We start from the raw sequence: 23,914 nt of genomic DNA, 5'->3' as shown, positions 1-23,914 counted from the left end.
GCAAAATCATTAGCTATATGAAAAACATAAAACCATCTGCATTGCTATATACTATAAATAATGAATCAGAGATGTTGTCAAAGAAAGCATCCAACTTCCAATAGGAAGAAAAACCAAAAAGCACTTAGCAATAATTCTACTCAAAGGTATACAAAAGACCTTACCTTTCTATAGACAATTATAAAGCATTATCAAAAAACACAAGAGACCTTCTCTTCAAATTATTCTATATATTCAATACAATTACAATCAAAATGCCCGTAGGATTTTCATGGAGCATGACAAGAGATTTTCATTATCATTTACCAAAAGATAATAAAAGCTATAATAATTAATATCAGTACAAGGACAGACAACCAGACAAATAGTGAGGTATGCAGAAATCAGAGAGATATGATGGGAAGCTATATATATAATACAATTGAAATTTAAATCAGAGTGGGGAAAAAAACAGTTATTCAAAAATAATACTAAAGCAACTGATTGTCATAAAAAATAATTTGGATTCTTTCCTCTCTCCATTAACAAAAGAATCCTGGGGAGAAACTCAACCAAGTATTTTTAAGTGAACAAAAGTTATAAACAGGCAACCTATGCAAGCACAAATGCACATACTGCCAACAAATATGGGAACAGTTGCTCAACTTCATTAACAGAAATAAATGCAAATAAACATAAAAATGAATTAACATTTTATACCCATCTGCCTGGCAAATTTTTTAAAAAATAATAACCAGTACTTCTAGCAGGAATGTGACAAAAGGGTCACCCTCAATTACTGCTAAAAGAAAGGTGACATGTTAGAATCTTCTGGAAAAATAATCCAATGACATATATTATAAAAAAACCTATCCACGGTAATAAAAGATTAAGTTGATGTATCATCTAGTTGGGAAATGTCTAGAAAGTACAAGTGAAAGGAAAAATCAAGATGCAGAAATGTCTATAGAATGTGACCTCATTTTATTAAAATGACAGCATGCCAAAAAAAAATCCATATGTAAGCAAAGTTGTCTATAGTCTATATGTTTCTCCACAATAATTGAAAGCACAAAGAAAAATATAAAGGGATATATTCCAAACTATTAACACTGATTTGTTTTATTTTTTCTTTTTTCAAGACATGAAGAGAGCTGGCTGATGATAAGAGAGGAGAAGAAAATGGGGGAAAAATGACCCATATAAATAAATAAATGAATGAATAAAGCTGTATTATTATAAGAGAATGTGCATTTCATAAGATCACACACCTATACATTTAAATCGTACAAGGAAATGATTTTATACCAAATATTAAATCAAAGTGCTAGAAGAATCAGAATACTGTATGAAAATAAAATTAAATGGAATCCAAATAATGTATGAATATAGTCAGTACTTTATGTGTTTGACAAATACTTAGCAAGGTCTATGTCCAAATGCTCAAAATAAGCACTAAGATGGGGGCTGGGGTTGTGGCTTAGTGAGGCATTGGGTTCAATCCTCAGCACCACACAACCCATCAACAAACAGTAACATCATTAATCTGGGTCAAAACCCTCACTATATGTATCGACAGAAACTGGTCAGTGGGGTAGAGGAGCCATCTTTGCAAAAGGAGATAGTAAATGATATTAGGATTTCTTTTTAAGAAGTGGCTTAATGTTAAATGCCAAATACCTACTATATATACAAATTCACCTCAAGAAGGAAGAATAGAAGCCACGTAGGGTGGTGCACACCTGTAATCCCAGTGATTCAGGAGGCTAAGACAGGAAGCTCATGAATTCAAAGCCAGCCTCAGCAAAGGCAGGGCACTAAGCAACTCAGGGAGACCCTGTAACTAAATAAAATACAAAATAGAGCTGGGGATGTGGCTCAGTGGTTGAGTGCCCCGAGTTCAATCCCCAGTACCGCAACCAGGGGGGGAAAAAAGGAGGAATAGAGAAGTTTTAGAATTTTCCATTGCTATAAATTTTCCCTACACTGAGCAGATCCAAGACAGCGAACCAGAGGGAGGCGGTGTTCCTTGTTGCTCCGTAACTCCGGTTTCAAGCAGAGGATATCTCTTTCTTGGTGAGGCAGTTTTTGCTGCTTATCCATCCCCTGCTATTTACCCCATTTGTCTGCTGTGATCACCTGCAGTCTGCCAGCATATCAACGCCTTCTTTGAGTGCAGATTGCTCACTGTCAGGTGCCCATCATCCACCATTTGCTTGCCTCTTGCCTGTCCATCCCCTGCCTTACACTTATCCATCACTCAAAACACGAGGTTCACCACCCGATCGTCCGACAACAGTCAGCAAACTGATCTCAGACTGCCAGTGGAGCGCCAGCTGCCTGCTGCTACCTGGAAGTTCACTGTTACAGTACCTGCAGGTTTGATTACACATGGCTGCCACTATTTTGAGAAAATGGCCAGGCCCCGTAGGACCTCTGGCCAGACTGACTGAGCCCCGTCTCCAGGATCCCTCAGCCCGACCAATCACTCCCTCCCTCCGGGGCCCACACATGGACTGACTGCTCCCTGCCACCAGGACCCACAGTCCAACTGACTGCACCCTATCACCAGGACCCCAGAACGACTGATTGCACCCGGCTCCAGGATCCCACAACCACACCAAACACAGCGAACACCAGGACCCCTGCCTGACCAACCACACTGCACCTCCAGGACCTCCAGCCACCACGTCCATACCCTGAGCTGCAGCTCCCCATTTGCCAACACATGTGGAAGCCAGAGCAGCCATCTTGGATAATCCTGGAGGTGTATCTCCCATATTTAGGTGGGGCAAATCCCATCCTGAGCCGCCTGCTGGAGACTTGAAGCTAATTGTCAGGTACCTCTCATGCATCAGGCTACTGAACACTGGGAGGTTTCATTAGTATATGACTGTTATACTGTAGATTTTCTTTCTTCTCCTTATTGAAAAATTTTAAGTTTTAATTTCTTTACTTTTCTTGCTCTCTTTTCCTTTTGTTTACCTGTTCCCTCAGAGTCTCTTTCTCCATTTTTGCATGCTAACATCCAATGTCTTTTGATTACACTCTCACCCTATTATCTAGAACTTCTGTGTATTCTTTTCTTATCCCATTAACAGCTACATCCTACATCCCTCTGCATCCTCTTAAGTCTTCCATTAGAAATTACAGACCTTATTGCAAATAAGTTTGTTGTAGTGAAGATAATATTTGAACTCATTCTGTTTATTATGAAAATATTGTTATTGTCCTCATAGGGGCTATTTGGTCTAAGATTGCATAATGTCTGAATTGGGCACTGCTAATATTGATCTCCCCTTAAAGAAAAGGTTTTGGAAACCTAAAGGGCCACTATAAGCCTATAGGGGAAAATCTGCAATACCCCAGATCTGCACTGCTAAAGGGGAAGATACATGAACAACATGAAATAACAAGGGAAGAAAATTATCCAAACAAATCTAGATTCTATATTAATAGAATCCAATGACAGTATGATAGAAGAAATTTCAGAAAAGGACTTGAGATTATACATGATTAAGATGATTCACAAAGCAAAGGATGAGATAAGAGAGCAAATGCAGGCAATGAACAATAATACCAATAAGCAGTTGAAAGAGCAACTGCAGGAAGCAAAAGATCATTTTCAACAAAGAGATAAAGATTCTCAAAAAAAACAAACGGAAATCCTTGAAATGAAGGAAACAATAAACCAAATTAAAACCTCAATGGTAACCATCACCAAAACACTAGACCACTTGGAAGACAGAACCTCAGACAATGAAGAAAAAATATTTAATCTTGAAAATAAAGTTGCCCAAACAGAGAAGATAGTAAGAAATCATGAACAGAATCTCCAAGAACTATGGGACATCATGAAAAGACCAAATTTAAGAATTATTGGGATTGAGGAAGGCACAGAGATACAAACCAAAGGAATGAACAACCTATGCAATGAAATATCAGAAAATTTCCCAAACCTGAAGAAAGAAATGGAAAATCAAATACAAGAGGCTTACAGACACCAAATGCACAGAATCACAACAGATCCACACCAAGACACATTATAATGAAAATGCCTAACATTCAAAAGAAAGATAGGATTTTGAAGGCCGTGAGAGAAAAGCATCAGATTACATATAGGGGGAGACCAATACAGATAGCAGCCAACTTCTCAACCCAGACTCTAAAAGCTAGAAGGGCCTGGACCAACATATTTCAAGCTCTGAAAGAACGTGGCTGCCAACCAAGAATCTTATACCCAGCAAAACTAACCTTCAGATTTGAAGATGAAATAAAATCCTTCCATGATAAACAAAAGTTAAAAGAATTTACAAATAGAAAGCCTGCACTACAGAATGTTCTCAACAAAATATTCAATGAGGAGGAAATGAAAAACAACAACATAGGTCAGCAAAGCGAGGAACTACCTTAGAAAAAAAACACTCAAAGGAGAAACCAAGCCAACTTAAAAACCAAAAATAAGCCCAAATGACTGGGAATAGAAATTATTTCTCAATAATAACCCTGAATGTTAATGGCCTAAACTCATCAATCAAAAGACACAGACTGGCAAAATGGATTAAAAAGAAAGACCCAACAATATGCTGCCTGCAAGAGACTCATCTCATAGAAAAAGACATCCACAGACTAAAGGTGAAAGGATGGGAAAAATCCTACCACGCATATGGACTCAGTAAAAGAGCGGGGGTTTCCATCCTTATATCAGACAAAGTGGACTTCAAGCCAAAGTTAGTCAAAAGGGATAAAGAAGGACATTTCATACTGCTTGAGGGAACCATAAATCAGGAAGACATAACGATAGTAAATATTTATGCCCCAAACAATGCTGCATCCCTGTACATCAAATAAATCCTTCTCAATTTCAGGAATCACTACACAAAAATTCTGGGTGACTTTAATGCACCTCTGTCACCACTAGATAGATCTTCCAAATAAAAACCAACCAAAGAAACCATAGAACTCAATAACTCAATCAATAACCTAGACTTAATATACATATATAGAATATTCCATCCATCAATGAGCAGATTCACTTTCTTCTCAGCAGCACATGGAACCTTCTCAAAAATAGACCATATGTTATGCCACAAAGCAGCCCTTAGGAAATGCAAAAAATAGAGATACTGCCTTGTGTTCTATCAGATCATAATGGACTGAGAATAGAAATCAATGACAAAATAAAAAAGGGAAATTACTCCAACACCTGGAGACTAAATAATATGCTATTGAATGAAACATGGATAACAGAAAACATAGGGAGGAGATAAAAAAAATTCTTAGAGGTCAATGAGAATGACAATACAACATATCAAATCTCTGGGACCCGATGAAAGCCGTACTAAGAGGAAAATTCATTGCCTGGAGCACATTCCAGAAAAGAATGAAAAGTCAACAACTAAATGACCTAACATTACAGCTCAAAGCCCTAGAAAAAGAAGAACAGAATAACAGCAAAAGTAGTAGAAGACAGGAAATAATTAAAATCAGAGCTGAAATCAATGAAATTGAAGCAAAAGAAACAATTCAAAAAATTGACATAACAAAAAGTTGGTTCTTTGAAAAAGTAAACAAAATAGACAAACCCTTGGCCACACTAACAAAGAGGAGAGAGAAAACTCAAATTACTAAAATTCGTGATGAAAAAGGAAATATCACAACAGACATCACTGAGATACATAACATAATGAGAAGCTACTTTGAAAATTTGTATTCCAACAAAATAGAAAGTACTGAAGACATTGACAAATTTCTAGAGACATATGTTCCTCCCAAACTGAACCAGGAGGACATACACAATTTAAACAGATCAATATCAAGCAATGAAATAGAAGAAGCCATTAAAAATCTACCATCCAAGAAAAGCCCAGGACCAGAGAGATTCTTAGCTGAGTTCAACAAGACCTTCAAAGAAGAACTCACTCCAATACTTCTCAAAGTATTCCAGGAAATAGAAAAGGAGGATACCCTACCAAACTCATTCTATGAAGCTAATATCACCCTCATACCCAAAGCAGGAAAAGACACATCAAGGAAAGAAAATTTTAGACCAATAAACTTGATGAATATAGATGCAAAGATCCTTAACAAAATATTGACGAACCGTATCCAAAAACATGTTAAGAAAATTGTGCACCATGATCAAGTGGTGTTCATCCCTGGAATGCAAGGATGGTTCAACATTCGTAAATCAATAAACGTAATCCATCATGTCAATAGACTTAAGGTTAAGAATCATACGGTTATATCAATTGATGCAGAAAAAGCATTCGACAAAATACACACCCCTTCATGTTCAAAGCACTAGAAAAAATAGGGATAGATAGTAGGAATATACCTGAACATTGGAAAGGCTATTTATGCTAAGCCCATGGTCAACATCATTCTCAATGGAGAAAAACTGAAACCATTCCCTTTAAAAACGGGAATAAGACAGGGATGTCCTCTTTCACCACTTCTATTCAACATTGTCCTCGAAACTCTATCCAGAGCAATTAGGCAGACTAAAGAAATTAAAGGGATATGAATAGGAAAAGAGGAACTTAAGCTGCCACTATTTGCGGATGACATGATTCTATATTTAGAGGATGCAGAAAACTCCTCCAGAAAACTTCTAGACCTTATCAATGAATTCAGTAAAATAGTAGGCTATAAAACCAACACGCATAAATCCATAGCATTTTTATACACAAGCAATGAAACATCGGAAAGGGAAATGAGGAAAACAACTCCATTTGCAATCGCCTCAAAAAAATAAAATACTTGGGAATCAATCTAACCAAAGAGGTAAAAGATCTCTACAATGAAAACTACAAAACACTGAAGAAAGAAATTAAGGAAGTCCTTAGAAGATGGAAAGATCTCCCATATTCTTGGATAGGCAGAATTAATATTGTCAAAATGGCCATACTACCAATAGTGCTATACAGATTCAATGCAATTCCAATTAAAATCCCAATGACGTACCTTACAGAAATAGAGCAAGCAATCATGAAATTCATCTGGAAGAATAAGAAACCCAGAATAGCTAAAGCAATCCTTAGCAGGAAGAGTGAAACAGGGGGTATCGCAATACCAAATCTTCAAGTATACTACAAAGCAATAGTAACAAAAACGGCATGGTATTGGCACCAAAATAGACAGGTAGATAAATGGTACAGAATAGAGGACACGGACACAAACCCAAATAAGTACAATTTTCTCATACTAGACAAAGGGGCCAAAAATATGCAATGGAGAAAAGATAGCCTCTTCAACAAATGGTGCTGGGAAAACTGGAAATCCATATGCAGCAGAATGAAACTAAACCCCTATCACTCACCCTGCACAAAACTCAACTCAAAATGGATATAGGACCTTGGAATCAGACCAGAGACCCTGCATCTTATAGAAGAAAAAGTAGGTCCAAATCTTCAACATGTCGGCTTAGGATCAGACTTCCTTAATAGGACTCCCATAGCACAAGAAACAAAAGCAGAAATCAACAATTGGGATAGATTCAAACTAAAAAACTTTTTCTCAGCAAAGGAAACTATCAGCAATGTTAAGAGAGAGCCTACAAAGTGGGAGAAAATCTTTGCCACACATACTTCAGATAGAGCACGCATCTCCAGAATCCATAAAGAACTCAAAAACCTTTACACCAAGAATACAAATAACCCAATCAACAAATGGGCTAAGGAAATGAGCACACACTTCACAGAAGAAGACTTATAAGGAATCAACAATATATGAAAAAATGTTCAACATCTCTTGTAATACGAGAAATGCAAATCAAAACCACCCAGCGATTCCATCCCATTCCAACTAGAATGGCGATTATCAAGAATACAGGCAACAATAGGTGTTGGAGAGGATGTGGGGAAAAGGGTACATCATACATTGCTGGTGGGGTTGCAAATTAATGCAGCCACTCTGGAAAGCAGTGTGGAGATTCCTCAGAAAGCTTGGAATGGAACCACCATTTGACCCAGCTATCCCACTCCTTGGCCTATACCCAAAGGACTTAAAATCAGCATACTACAGAGATACAGCCACATCAATGTGCATAGCTGCTCAATTCACAATAGCTAGATTGTGGAACCAACCTAGATGTCCTTCAATTGATGAATGGATAAAGAAACTGTGATATATATATATGAATATTACTCTGCCATAAAGAATAATAAAATAATGGCATTTGCAGGCAAATGGATGAAGTTGGAGAATATCATGCTAAGTGAGATAAGCCAATCTCAAAAAACCAAAGGACGAATAATCTCACTGATAAGCGGATGATGACACATAATGGGGGGTGGGAGGGGGGCAAGAATGGAGGAAGGAGGGGCTGTATAGAGGAAAAAGAGGTGTGGGAGGGAAGGAAAAAATAACAGAATGAATCAAACACCATTACCCTATGTAAATGTATGATTACACAAATGGTAAGCCTTTATGTACAAACAACATGTATCCCATTTGTTTACAATAAAAATAAATTTAAAAAAAAAAATTTTCCCTACAAAATGGTAAGTACTACACACGTAAATGCTGTTGTCCTATTGTGATATTCAGTGATTTTGGTCCCTCAGTAGTCTGGGTTAGGACTTTCTCACCCCATCTATGGTTCCTCTTTGCCTATTACACCTCCTGGGGATTACCAAGTCCTGACAAAGGACTCAGTGTAGAACCCACATCCCAAGGATCAGGATCATCCTAAACTTGTGTTTTATTTTTAAATTTTGCAAATTCAAAACTTAAGCTATTGGGCTGATCAATGTGAGAATGATTTGATGAGCATTTAATAAAAATAACATGGGGAAAGGGAAAGCTTGCACATAAACATATACAGAAAGGTAGGAAACAATATTTTTTTTAAAAGACATTAGGTTATGGAAATAAGAGGGAAGGTAAAGTGAATGGCCACCAAACGTTTTGTGATTTAGCCTTGGAAAGGTGAATGACAGTGAGTTTTGAACCTACCAGTCTTAGAAAAGCTTCCACATCTCCAAAATAAGGGAGTCTCAAAGTCCAGGAATGGGGTTAATGAAACCAGCTTACAGTATTTTCATCACTAGTTATCATTTTCCACAGAAGTGTCAGGGAAGATGACAAAGCTAGTAATACATTAGAAAAACATCCTTGGCTCCATGGAAGCTTCTCTCTTAATGAGTTCAAACTAAATACATCAATGAACACTACCCAATGCTTTTTGCTTTACTCAACTTTTTCACTGCTGTGACCAAAAGACCTGACAAGTACAATTAGAGAGGTGGAAAAGTTTATTTGGGGATGACAGTTTCAGAATTCTCAGTCCATAGACAGTTGTTCCATGCATAGGGGCTCAAGGTGAAGCAGAACATCAAAGAGGTGGTACACCAAGTGTGTGGTACAGGGAAGCAGCTCAAAATATCACACCAGTATGCAGAGGGAGAAAGAGATTACACTTGCCATATACAAAATATATACCCCAAAGGCACACCCCCAAACACCCACCTCCTCTATTCATAACGGGACTACCTTAAGTCACTACTCAGTTAATCTCATCAGGGGAATTAATTCACTGAGTTAAAGCTCTCATAATCCAATCATTTCTCCTCTAAACCTTCTTATACTGTCTCATACATGAGCTTTTGGGGGACACGTCACATACAAACCATAACACCTTTCTTATGTCCATATTACCCTGTATCTTTGCAGACACAAAAACATTTCTGGGCAGGGATAAATAGCTACTTCTTCATTAGAGATTTTTAAAATGGTACACATGACAAAAAACAACAAAAAAATACAATATAAAATTATTTTAACTTGTCTTCATATAGCTTTATTTTATTGGTAAGGCTCACATATTCTAGTTTTCCACTAGAAAACAGAATGAATGCTACTGATCAGAGCTCTCACCTTGAACATATTAATAATTCCTTAATTTCTACCATGTTCCACTAAGGTTCCACATCCTAGGCTGTCCCACAGATTACTCCAGCAAGTACCTACAAATTTTAGGGGAACTGAATTACTTTAGGTCATATGCAAGCAGAATGTTCTTCATGGGCACAATGAGAAACTAGTAATTTATTATGTTATGAAATGCTCTGAAAAATATATATAAATATGCATCCAGCATTTACCACATGCTTTTTATTTTCAATAATTCAACTGAAGACGGAGAAATAATTTAATTAACATGAAATTAGTAAAAAAATTAAAAATAAAAAAATAAACAAATTCTCAAGATACCTAGCCAAAAGACAAATTTTATCTAGAATTTTATGTTAACTTTGAACCTACAAAAATAATTTTTTTTTTTTTTTTTTTTTTATATCTCTTTTCCAACACTACCATGTACCATTCCTACCCTCACTTTGCTTAATTTAACTGAGCAAAGTTAGGGTACTATAAAGCATCTGATCAAAAGGAGCTTGTAATATAAAAATGTATGCCTTAGTTGAACAAACACTTTAAGGCTTATATTGTGGTTCAACAAGTTAAGGCTGGTGGTTTTAAGTTTAACAACATTTAAATTTGATTAGAAAAAGCTCAAGGTACAAAATTAAAATTAGATGAAAATATTGTACAACCTATATAGAACACTCATCTTTCCTAAAAAAGGGGGAGGGGGTTTCTACCGACATATCAAAACAGAGTAATTTAAAATATGATACATGACTGATTTTAATAATTTCCTATCTTCTACTGCTTTTGCTGTTGATTTGTTCCTCTTTTTAAGGGTTTTGAGATGTAATATTAGGTCATTTATTCATTGACTTTTTATCCTTTTAATAAATGAGCTCAATGCAATGAACTTTTCTCTTTGTACTACCTTTATAGTGTCCCAGAGATTTTGATATATCAGTATTCTCATTTACCTCTACCAATGTTTTTATTTCATCCTTGATTTCTTCTCCTATCCATTCGTCATTCAATAGTGTATTATTTAGTCTCCAAGCATTAGAGCAGCTTCTATTTTTTATCTTATCATTGATTTCTATTCTCATTCCATTATGATGTGATAGAAGGATATTATCTCCATGTTTTTATATTTACTAAGACTTGCTTTGTGGCATAAGATATGATCTATTTTAGAGAAGGATCTGTGTACTGCTGAGAAAAAAGTGTATTCACTCTTTGATGGACTATTCTATGTATGTCTATTAAGTATAAATTATTGATTGTATTATTTAGTTCTACAGTTTTTTTGTTTAGTTTTTGTTTGGAAGATCTATCCAGTAGTGAGAGTGGTATGTTAAAGTCACCCAATATTATTGTGTTGTTGTCTATTTGATTCCTGAAATTGAGAAGGATTTGTTTGATGTACTTAGACGCTCCATTGTTTGGGCATAAATATAACTGTTATGTCTTGCTGATGTATAATTCACTTTAGCAGTATCAAATGTCCTTCTTTGTCCCTCTGATTAACTTTGCCTTGAGGCCCACTTTATCTGATATGAGGATGGAAACCCCTGCTTGTTTATACATTCCATATGAGTGATATGTTTTTTTCCAACCTTTCATCTTGACTCTATGGATGTCTTTGCCTATGAGGTGAGTCTGTTGGAGACAGCATATTGTTGGGTCTTATTTTTTAATCCAGTCTGCCAGTCTATGTCTTTTGATGGGTGAGTTTAGGCCGTTAACATTCAAGGTTATTATTGAGATGTGATTTGTATTCCCATTTTGGTTTATTTCTTGTTTTTAATTTGACTTAAGTTGTTCCTTTGATTATTCCTTTCGTATAGTTCTCCCTTTGCTTATTTTCACTTTTTTTTTTTCATTTCATCATCATGTAATATTTTGTTGAGAATGTTCTGTAGTGCAGGCTTTCTAGTTATGAATTCTTTTAACATTTGTTTATCATAAAAGGTTTTCATTTTATCTTCAAATCTGAAGCTTAATTTTGCTGGATATAAAATTCTTGGTGGATATAAAATTCTTGCTGGATATAAAATTTCTTTCAGAGCTTGAAATATCTGAGCTTTGAGGGTTGGGTTGAGAGATCAGTTGAGATCAGAACTGGTTTCCTTGAATATATTATTTGATTTATTTTCCTCTCGTGGCCATTAAGATTCTATCTATATTCTGTATGTTAGTATTCTCATTATTATGTGTCTTGTTCTGAAGGCCAGTGATGGTCCTTACTATGTTAAGAAAATCTGGAATTCATGTGAATTCAACAGTATGAATGTGGCTCAAAAGAGGCAGCAAACTATACAGTGTAGATGGTACTCTTTTTCAACCAGGTCAAAAAAAAAAAAAAAAAAAACAGAGGAGAGTGAACAATTCTGTAAAAGCTCTAAACAAGAAAAGGAGAGCTGTTTTCCCCTTCAACCAATAGCCAATGATCAATTAACACTGGATTTTTGTACTCAATGGTAAGAAATAAAATAACCAGAAAGAACCTAAGGACTTCAGTAGATCACTGAAAGACAGCAGGCTATAGCCCAAACCAGAAGGTCCTACAATATGATATTATACCTAGAAATCTCTCACCCGTTTTTTAATGAATTCGCCCAAATTCTCAACAATTATTAAGTGTCATAATTTTTACTAACATTGAGGAGGTTAAAGAGCATAGTGACTAAAAATCTAGGACAACTTAACTGTGAATTCAATTTTCTATCACGTGAAGAAACAAAATACATCAATGACTACTATTATATAAGAATTTCCATAAGTATTTGAAAAAGAAAGCAAAGCATTTTCTCTCCTTAAGCATGACCTTTCCAGAACATTCTAAGCCATTTAGCTTGGAAAATGCCTAAATTAATCTTTTCCAATTTCTACTACACTGTTTATAATCCAAAACCACTTTTTAAAAATGTATAGGTCACTGCTTATATTAAAGTGACAAAATATGAAATTAAACATTTCTTATCAACAGCGATCCTCTATTGTATTGTCAGAGATGGAATTCCAAATCACACAGCTCAAGCTTTTAGTCAAACTGACAATTACAATGCAAATACTGAGGCTTGGTTTCTCAAGAATAAGGGTGGGAAGCAATCTTCCTCTCCCTCTTCCTTTGCAATTTTGTGCATTCTGCAAAGAGAAGAAAATAAGTATGGAAAATTTCTCTAATTTTCTCTTGCAAAAAAGAACAATTGTATCTTTAGTACTATTCTTATGCTTACCAGATGCAATTTGCTTTGAGAACAAATGTATAAAAATCAAGGTTAAAAAAAGGGGCGGTAGAGAGTTACCCACATGCTGTATCTAATTATTCAACAAAGTATCCTCTTGCAATTACCAAATACAAGGGTATGCCTTGTATTTGTGATATGGAGAAAAAAGGAATTTTAGAAATCAGGTTTTTCTTTCAGTTTACATTATAATTTAAAGGTTGCAGTTTTGAATTTTGCATGGGCAGTTTTTCCTAATGTTTAAAAAAATTGTCACTTGGTAAAGGTTAATGATCTGTAAGTACACATAAGTGTATTTTTAGAACTTTTAGGAAAAAAAAACTTTACATAAAAGAGAAAAGTTTTCCATTTGTTTTTAATCTTTTCACTTTCTTTTTGTTTTTGATTTTTATATAGTTTATGTATAAACCTAAGAAACATTTAAAGGAAATTTAAACAAATTAATTTTCTAAAATATCAGTAATGAAATATAATCAATGTAATAAAATAAGAACCCATGAGACTACGCTAATACAGATAAAGAGGAAGTTCTTCCTTAGAGTAGGATTCCATAAATGTAGACAGAACTATAGACTTTTTAAAATCACCACTTGCCACAATTTACAGAAATGACCGTTTCAGGAAAGAATCAATACTAGATATGAAATTAATAAGTGAAGTGTGATTTTTAAAAACAGGTTATTTTCAAGTCTCAAAGAATTTCTTGAGAAAACAAATAATGAAAAAATAATAACAGTAACCTTACAGTGAAGAAACCTGGCAGGCAACACCATAACCAAGGGTTCCGTTTTCACCAGATACAGAACCCATCAACCTCACATGACTTCTTACATGATACTCTGGAAAGTATCAATTCTTATAAATACCAGTTATTGGGTTTCCTGCCAAAAGTCCATATCCTGAATGTAGTCTTGAGGAAATAGCAATGAACCCAAAATGAAAGCTATCCTCCAAAATAAATAGCTGAGACCCTGCAAAGTTTCACAAATAAAAACTAAAAATCTATTCCACACTAAAGGAGATTAAAGAGACATAAATATGTGCTATGTGTGAACCTGAATTTCCATCTTGGACCTAAAAAGAACATTACTAGTGAAATTTGCATAAAACCTATAGATTAAAACACAGTATTATACTCATGTTAACCTTCTGATTTTTATCATTGTACTGTGATTAGAGAAGAAAACATACATAACAAATTACTTGAATATAAAAATACAGTATATCTGTGACTTTCTCAAAAAATTTTAGAAAAATATATACATACATGGACAAAGAAAAATAGTAAGTCTGGTAAGACTTGAATATCAAGGGAATTCAAGTAATGATTATGCAGAAATTCTTTGTTCTAATTTTAACATTATCATAAATCTGAAATTTCAAAACAAAACAAAACAAAATACCTAAAGGGTAACATTCTCCATTTCAATTTGGTTTGATGATAAACCAATTCAGAGTTAGCATGCTTCTGTATAGGATCACACTGTCAATTGTTTAAACCCTATGGACTAGACAGTCTCTGTTACAACTACTCTGCCACTGTGTCACAAAAGCACTCATAGATAATATGTAAATGAATAAGGGTGGCTGTATTCCAATAAAACTTTATTTACAATAAAACAGTAAGAAGCCAGATTTGGCCTCTGGACCACAGTTTGAGGGTCCCTTGGTCTAGTCCATGCCATGCCCCAAATAGTTGAACAGTAATTCCACTTTCAGTCAACATTCCTTTAGGTACATGCCACCCACTGGGTTAAGTGCTTTACTTCCATTAACTCATTTGTCCTGATCAGGCACATGTTATTATTTCCATTTTCCACAGAGAAAACTAGGACCTACAGAGTTTAAAAAAAAAAAAAAAAAAAAAAAAAATGACTGAGGTCACGCAAATAAAAAGTACAAAACAAGTAAAGGCTGATTCTTACACTAAACTAAATGGATATATACTGGTTATACATACAACCAATATGCTATACTTCTTCTCCTAGGGCCGATTATATTGTCAAGTTCAGCAACTAAAGAATAAAATCCATTTTAACATTGTCTAAATAGCTACCTAAATTAAAGATTTACATTCCAAGAAAGTACTTCGCACAAACCTCCTGTAACTGCAAGGACATGATTCCCAACTGATCTTGACGTCTTTCCACCAGCTCTCTTTCAGTGCGCATCTCTCTCTGTATTTCTTGAAGCCGTCGCTCCACCCGATCTGAAACCTCAATATAAATAAAGAGAAACAGTGACATTATAGAACTAGTGAGAGACCAAATTGAGGAGATATTTTATGCCAGATACCTTACTGTCTAAAGCATTTAATTTTGACTTATTTGTGGAATCATTTCTAATGACAATAAAATACCAGCCCCCTGCCAAAAAAACATTAACTGATAGCTACCCAAAAAAATCAGTCATATGTCTCCAATTAATCCACATTTGGATCCCAGTAACAGGCCTCAAATGTCTCAAACTACAATAATTCAATTGCTCAGTTAAGAATAATGTACTAGAAAAGAGTGCCCTCTGGTGATTGAATGAAAAATATCAATTCTGCCAACAAATGCATTTAGTATCCAATTAATGATAAACTATCCATTTGTTCTTTTTCACTTTTATTATCCATGTGCATGACCTGCGTAGGAAGGTATTGATGTTTATGTGCAGCAAATAATTAAAAGAACTTTTCATCAGTTTGTCAATGTTTTCAACTGTGATTTGCTCAAATAAGTAAGCTCTAAAAGATAAAAAGCCAAAGTCAAATTAAAAAGTGTTTAATTGGGAATCTAAAATGAACATGAAGAAATTTTTCTGACAAAAGATTTTCCTTACTAAAAGTTGTTCAAATTCAAACACATTTCACATTTATTATTATATATAGCCCCTAAATGAAATTTACACCATTTGCCAGTGCATGTTTGGATAGGTGCAGGACACATTGAATAAAAACATTCAGTATTCATTTTGAAGAAACAATGAATATGGCCCAATTATTTAAAAAAATCTTTTGCCACCAAGTCTGCATTTGACAAAGAGTCAAGAAAGGACTGGTCATGAGGAATCTTATTGGGATGGTCAAAATTTTAAGCAGATTCTACCATGATTGCACAATTCTGTAAGTTTACTTTTTTAAAAATCACTGAATTATACACATAAAGCAGATTACTTTTATGGCAAATTATGTCAACTTGTTTTTTAAAAAATATAGGTAAACATAAGTTTAATTGATCAATAAATGCTGAGGAAAAGTATATCCAAAAATTAGCACTTTAGATTTACTAAGAATGATAAGTCTTGGGCATTCAATTTCTTGTGCTTCAAAATAATACAGAAATTTACTATAGCAGTAAGAATACTTTACTAAAAACTGTAAATACTCTTTAGCAATGAGTTCCAAATTAATCCCAGTAATCAACCTTAATACCACAAGTTACTATTGCATCCAAAATAAATATACCACCTGCTATAATAGAAAACAATTTTGAATAGAAAAAAAAAGTTGTGCACTCAGTTTTTACAAAATGAAAACATTTCATTACTCATTCTAAATATAAAAATATATATAGCAACAGAAAAAATAAATACAAAACCACCTCATATGCATTAGAATGGTTGTCTCAAATAAAACTGTTAAAAGAGGATGTGGAGAAACCAGAACACTGGAACATCACTGATGGGAATGGAAAAGTGGAGTTACTATAAAAAAAAAAACGATTACCCCCAAAAAAGTTAAAAGCAGGGTCTCAAAGAGACATTCATACAACCAAGCTCATGGCAGCATCATTCACAATACTGGTCAAATACTGGTCATAATTTAATAGTGAAAAAATGGGGGAAAAAAACCCACTGGTCCAACAATCAATGAATAAATAAAATGTAGTATAACCATTCAATAAATTATTATTCAGCCTTAAAAAAAAGTGTTACCAAATGCTACAACATGAATGAAATATGAAAATGTTATGCTAAGAGAAATAAGCCAGTTACAAAAGGACAGACGCCACACTTGGCACAGTTAAGTTCATAGAGACAAGAACTAAAATGGTGGTTGCCAGGGACTAGGAAGACAAGAGCACTGGAGAATTATACCTTAATCATAATCTAGTTTCATTTCTGCAAAATGAAAAGAGTACTAAAGATTAATTGCAGAAAAATATGAATGTATTTAACACTGTTAACTGCACAATTTAAAATGGTTAAGATGGTAAATTTTATGTTCTGTATATTTTCCCATCATTAAAATTTAAAAGTAAATACAGAATGATTGAAAGTAAAAACTAAAAATAATTATTAATACAATTCATCAAGAACAATGAAATTGCCAGTAGGAATGTAAAGTGTTGTAACCATTATGGAAAGCAGTATGGAGAATCTTCAAAAAACTTGGAATGGGGCTAACATTTGACCCAGTTATCCTACTTCTCGGATTATACCAAAAGGACTTAAAATCAGCATATTACAGTGACGCAGCCACATCAATGTTTATAGCAGCTCAATTCACAATAGCTAAACTATGGAACCAATCTAGGTGCCCTTCAAAAGATGAATGGATAAATGAACTGAAGTGTATATATACACAATGGAATAGTACTCAGCCTTAAAGAAGAATGAAATTATGGCATTTGCCAGTAAATGGATGGAACTGGAGAATACTATGCTAAGTGAAATAAGTCAATCCCAAAAAAAACAAAAGCTGAATACTTTCTCTGATATTTGGATGCTAGTTTACAATGGGGAGGGGAGGCTAGGGAAGAATAGAGTTACTTTAGATTAGGTAGAGGGGACTGAAGGGAGGGGAGGGATTTGGAAATAGGAAGAATAGTAGTAAGAATCAGACATTATTACCCTATGTACATATATAACTATAACCACACATCAAAATGACAATCCAAAATTATGCACACATTACCAACTTCACGTAGCTAGCACGTTATACAGTTATATATGGAGAAGTCTCACCTTTTAGTAACAATTCTAATAAAACATGATTAGATGTTTTTATATACATACATATTGTGAAATAATTACCACAGTCAAGCTAACAAACATACCCATGATCTCTCTTAGTTACCATTTGTGTGTGTGCTGTGGTGAGAACACTTAAGATCTACTCCCAGCAAATTTCAGGCATACTACACAGTGTTATTTACTATCGTCACTATGCTGCACATTAGATCTCTAGAACTTATTCAGACTTCATACCTTATGACCTTCATCTCCCCATTTCCCCACTCCACCTCTGCAACCATCATTCTACCCTCTGATGCTATGAATGAGAATTTTCAGATTCCAAACTTACATGAGATTGCACAATATTAGAATGCCCTCCAGGTTCATCCACATTGTTGCAAAAATTCTGTTGACAGGATTTCCTTCTGTAAGGTTAAATAATGATTGTGTGTGTGTGTGTGTGTGTGTGTGTGTGTGTGTGTCTGTGTATGTGTGTCTGTGTATGTGTGTGAATGTCACCATTCCTTTTTCTGCACTAATAAACACGGGTTGTTTCCATGTTTCCACATTTTGGCTACTGTTAATACTGCTGCAACAAACACAGGAATGCAGATAGCTCTTCAAACTCCTGATTTCATCTCCTTTGAAAATACATAACCCGTAAGTGGGATTATTTGATCATTATTCTATTTTTAATTGTGTTAGACAGTTTCTAGCAGGGTCCCAGTGATCCCTAATTCCAGATATTCATGTACTTGTGTAATTCCCTCCTCCGAGGGTAGGCTGTCCCAAGGAACTTGCTTCTAATTATGAGAATAGCACAAAAACATTTGACTTTCACTTGATGATTAGGTTACAAAAAATTGGCTTTCAACTTGCTATCTTTTCCTCTCACTGGTCCTCTTCTGGCTTGCTTGTTCTGATAAAGCAAACTGCCATGTTTTGAGAGGCCAACATTTAAAAAAAAACAAAAACAAAAAAGACCCCTATCAGGTTATGAGAAGAACTAGAAAAATGAATAAGTAGAAAGAAGGAAATAATAAAAATCGGAGCAGAAATAAATGAAATAGAGGCAAAAAAAAAAGTAAAGGATCAATTTAACTGGAAGTTGTTTTTTTAAATAGATAAACCAAATTGACAAAATATTAGCCAGACTAAATTTAAATAGAGTGAATGTTCAGATAAATAAAATTAGAAATAAATGAGGAGACATTACAAGTGATACCACAGAAATACAGTAGATCATAAAAGACTACTATGAATACCAACAAATTGGATAACCTTGGAGAAATGGACAAATTTCTAGAAACAAACTATCAAAAATGAATCATGAAGAAATAGAACAGACCAATAATGAATAAAGGACATTGACTCAGTTATAAAAATTTTTCCAACAAAGAAAAGCCTAGAATCTGAAGCCTTCATTTGTGAATTCTACCAAACATTTAAAAAAGAATTAATTCCAATTCTTCTCAAGCTTTTGCAAAAAAAACTGAAGATGAAAATCAATAAATGTGGTAGGTCAAACTAACAAAATGAAGAATAAAAATCATTTCATCATCTTGATAGATATAGAAAAAGCATCTGATATAATCTGACATGTTTTCATGATAAAAAAACTTGAACAAATTACACGTGGAAGTAACAAATGTCAGAAAAATAGAGGTCTTATTTGGCAAATCTACAGATAAGATTTTATTCAATAGTGAAAAACAGAAGGCTTTCCTTGTAAGATCAGGATGCCCACTCTCTACACTTCTATTTGAGATAGTTCAAGAAGTCCTAGATCAATTATATAAGAAAAAGAAAGAAAAGACACATAAAAGAAGCTAAACTATCACTATTTGCAGATGTCATAATCTTATGTATGGAAAACCCTAATGTCTCTACCTAAATAAAAAAGAAAAAAAAAACTACTGTTAGAATTAATAAACAAATTTAAGAATGATGCAAAATCAAACTTCAACACACAAAAATCAGTAATATTTCTATAAATAACAAATCCTCTCAAAACAAAATCAAGAAAATAACCCCATCTACTATACATCAAAATAAAATATGAAGGATAAACTTAACCTAGGAGGCAAAAGATCTATAAACTTAAGACAACAAAACATTTAAAAAAAAGAACTTGGAATCATATATAAACAGATCTCATGTTCACAGATTAGGAAAATTAATACTATTAATCTACACATAATATCCAAGGTGATCTACAAATTTAATGCAATCTTTATGAAAATTCCAGTAGCATGTTTCACAGATAAAAAACAATTCTAAAATTCATATGAAACTACAAAAGACCCCAAATACACAAAGCCATCCTGAGTAAAAAGAACAAAGCTGGTGGTATTACCTTAACTTCAAAATATGCTATAAAGCTATAGTATTCAAGACATCATGGTACTAGCATAAAAACAAATAACCAGAGAGGCTAGGGAAAAACAGAGGTACTTTGGACTAGGCAGAGAGGAGTGGAGGGCGGAGAAGAAGTACAGGGGTAGGAAGGACAGTAGAATGAATTTGACATTATTACCTATGTGCATATATGACCACACAATTAGTGTGTTTCTACATCACGTATAACCAGAAGTTATACTACATTTATGTATTATGTCTCAAAGGGCATTCTACTGTCATATAGAACTAATTAGAACAAATAAAAAAAAAAATCCTAGCCTAACAAAACAGAATATAGAGCCCAGAAATAAATCCATTCATTTACAATCTATAGATCTTCAACAGACATGTTGAAAATGCAAAGGATAAAGGACAGTCTCTTCAATAAATGATGTTGGTGAAAATGAACATCCACATACAAAATAATGAGAAGGTACCTTTATCTCACTATATAAAACAAGAATCTACTCAGATGGGTTAAAGACTTACACCCAAGACAAGAAACCATAAAACACCTCTTACAAACAGGAAACAGGAAAAGAGGTTCTTGCATTGGTCTGGTTAATAATTTTTTGTGGTCTGGATACGACCACAAAAGCACTGGCAACAAAAGTAAAGATAGACAAACTGTATTTCACAAAATGAAAAACACCTGTACATCAAAGCAAACAATCAACAAAGCAAAGACACAACCTATGGAATAGCAGAAAATACTTGGAAACTACACATCTGATAAGGGGTTAGTATAAAAAATACATAAGAAACTGAAACAACTAATAGAAAAAAATTAAAATGCTCAACATCACTAATTATCATGGAAATACAATTTAAATGCAAAGTAAAACTACAATGACATATTATCTCCAATCTGTTAGAATGGCACTATCAAAAAGACAATTATATCAAGTGTATGTAAGGACGTAAAGGAAGTGGAACCATCATATACTACTGGTATGATTTTAGGTTAATATAGCCATTATGGAAAACAGATGAAATTTCCTCAAAATAGAAATTTCCTAAAATTAGAACTGCTATATTTTCCAGCAATCCAACCTGTAGATACATATTCAAAGAAAGTAAAGCACCCCCATGTTCAATGCAGCATTATTTACAATAGCCAACACAAAGAATCAACTTAAATGTGCACTGGTAGATAAATGGATTTTTTTAAAATGTTAAGCACAGAGAATGGAATATTATTCAGCCTTAAAAGAGAAGGAAATCCTATAATTTACAATAACATGGTTGAACCTGGAGAACAATTATGTTAAGTAAAAGAAGACAAACTCAGAAACACAAATACTATATGATCTCACTTACATGTGGAATTCAAAAATCCATAGACAGAACATTAAAATGATGTTTGCCAGAGGCTGGGGGTTACAGTAGGAGATAAAGATTTCAAGAGAAAAAAAAAATTTTGGTTAGCCAAGATGAATAACTTTTGCCCATGTATTTTCACAGCATGGTGACTACAATTAATAATGATGTATTATATACCTGAAAATTGCTAAGAAAGTATATCTTAAATATTTTCAGAAAACAAAATGATAACTATGAGGTTATAGCTATGTTAGCTTGACTGTGGTAATCATATAATACATACATAAACAAAACATCATGAAATAAAGATAAATATGCCTTCCACTCTATGTCAATCATACCTTAAAAAAAGAAGAAAGTTCTAATTATAAAATTGAGCTATACCTAACATATTGTAAATGCAAACTCTAATCCTATAAGCCACTTCTAGAAATTTGTCTCACCAATATACTTTTTTTATGTTCAAAATGGTACATGTATAAAATTGCTCATGCAATTTTGTGTATACATGGAAAAGACTGAATCCACCTAAAACTCCACCCCTACAAGTTAAGGAAGTTATGACATATTCACTCAATACTAAAAGAAAACAGAAAGCACATTAGATCCTTATATGAAGCAATCTTGAACCTCAAAAATATATTAGCGCAAAAAGGCAATATGCAGAGCACTGTGTTTAGTATGCTACAAATTATGTAACTAAAAAGAGGGAGAGGTAGGGACTCGAGTGGTATCTTTTCACTGAAGACCTAAATGACCAGAGGAAATCAATCATGCAAAACTTTGGGAAAAGAAAAGACCCTGAAAAGTCTCTGATATAGAAATAAGTGTGATAAAATCAAGGTATATCAAGAAAGTCAGATAATATAGGCATTGTGAGGAATTTTGAACAAAAGAAACCCAAGTAAGGTGTTTTAAAGTTGGGGGATAATTCAATGTGATCACTATTTTTTAAAATAATTTGGCCACTGGGGGGAGCACAGGGGCAAGAAGGGAGTAGAGAGATCAACTTAAGTGGAGTCACTGCGGTGAACCCCTGAGAATTGGTGAGGGCTCTGAGGAAAGTACTAGAGGTAGACAGAATCAGGCAAGATTTCAGAAACTAAAAAGCATTTGTAATGTATGGGAAGAATGGTGTAATGAAAAGGACCTAGGGTGAATCTCAGGTGACCAGCTTGAGCCAATGAATGAAATGTCATGCCATTTCTTGAGACAAGACTAAAGTAGGAGCAAGTAAAAACAGTCCTAAAGAGAGGGGTGAGGATTCTGATACCTAATGACATTTGTAACTTTTGAGTAATGAGATAATTCCCAATAACTCTTATTTTAAAGAAAGCATTTAATACTTTTTCATTTTTCTATTTCTGAGATCAAAGAAAAAATGCTAATAATGTCATCTAATACTAAAAAAAAATTTTTATCAGCAGCCAGTATCAATTAAGTATACTACAAAGTCAAAAATCCTCAATTTCCATATTTAGTTATAAAAATAGCAAAATAACAATTATGAAAATTGGACAGATTTTTAAAGTTACTAGTTAACAAAAAGAAGTGAAACAAAATCATTTTGTTAGTGGGACTGTATTCTAACTTTCTAATAGGTTGATTCTTCCAATCTTTAACAATACTTGACAGTATAAAATCCACTTGAATAAATATTTGGTATATATCTTTCTGTTGTTATCTATACAATACCCATATTATACTAAATGTAGTGTTTACAGTATCTTATTAATGAACAACCAGTCCAGAAAAATCTCGACCTGTTTACTTTTTAATAGTGACTCTATTAAAACTAAAATAAAATTGACTTTCTTCTACATAAATAATCAAATTTAATATGTGCTCATCTCACACTCAACTGGGTAAAATCTAAAGAACTAATGAACCAATAAAATTTCCCCTGTGAGGTCCATGCAATGTTTGTTAGTTATTATCACAATTAAGTGTTAACAAAAAATATTTATAATAACATCCTCTAAAAATAATAACTACCCCCTTCCAATGGGCAGTTGGAAATAAGCAAATAAAAAAAAAAAAAACTAAGATTCACAAATATTAACAAATTAGATTTTGGCAAGTGTGACAGCAACTAATACTTTTTCTTTTCTTTTTTTTTTTTTTTTTGTATCTTGAAGAAAAATGTTTCCCAT

At 33.9% G+C, this 23,914-nt stretch overlaps 1 protein-coding gene across 13 annotated transcripts in view; it reads right to left on the bottom strand.

The window, feature by feature from the left end:
* Positions 1 to 23,914, bottom strand: part of CEP128 (centrosomal protein 128) — a 418,511-nt gene that overhangs the window by 331,266 nt on the left and 63,331 nt on the right. For all 13 annotated transcript variants that reach the window (XM_079128040.1, XM_079128046.1, XM_079128049.1 and 10 more), the window contains one exon: positions 15,194 to 15,310. In XM_079128040.1, the coding sequence (XP_078984166.1) occupies positions 15,194 to 15,310 (117 nt within the window). The remainder of the gene's footprint in view (positions 1 to 15,193; positions 15,311 to 23,914) is intronic.

Source organism: Sciurus vulgaris (assembly GCF_902686455.1).
Source record: "Sciurus vulgaris genome assembly, chromosome: 2".
Taxonomy (NCBI): domain Eukaryota; kingdom Metazoa; phylum Chordata; class Mammalia; order Rodentia; family Sciuridae; genus Sciurus; species Sciurus vulgaris.
The sequence above is the reverse complement of the archived record's forward strand: the minus strand, read 5'-3'. Positions and strand labels throughout refer to the sequence as shown.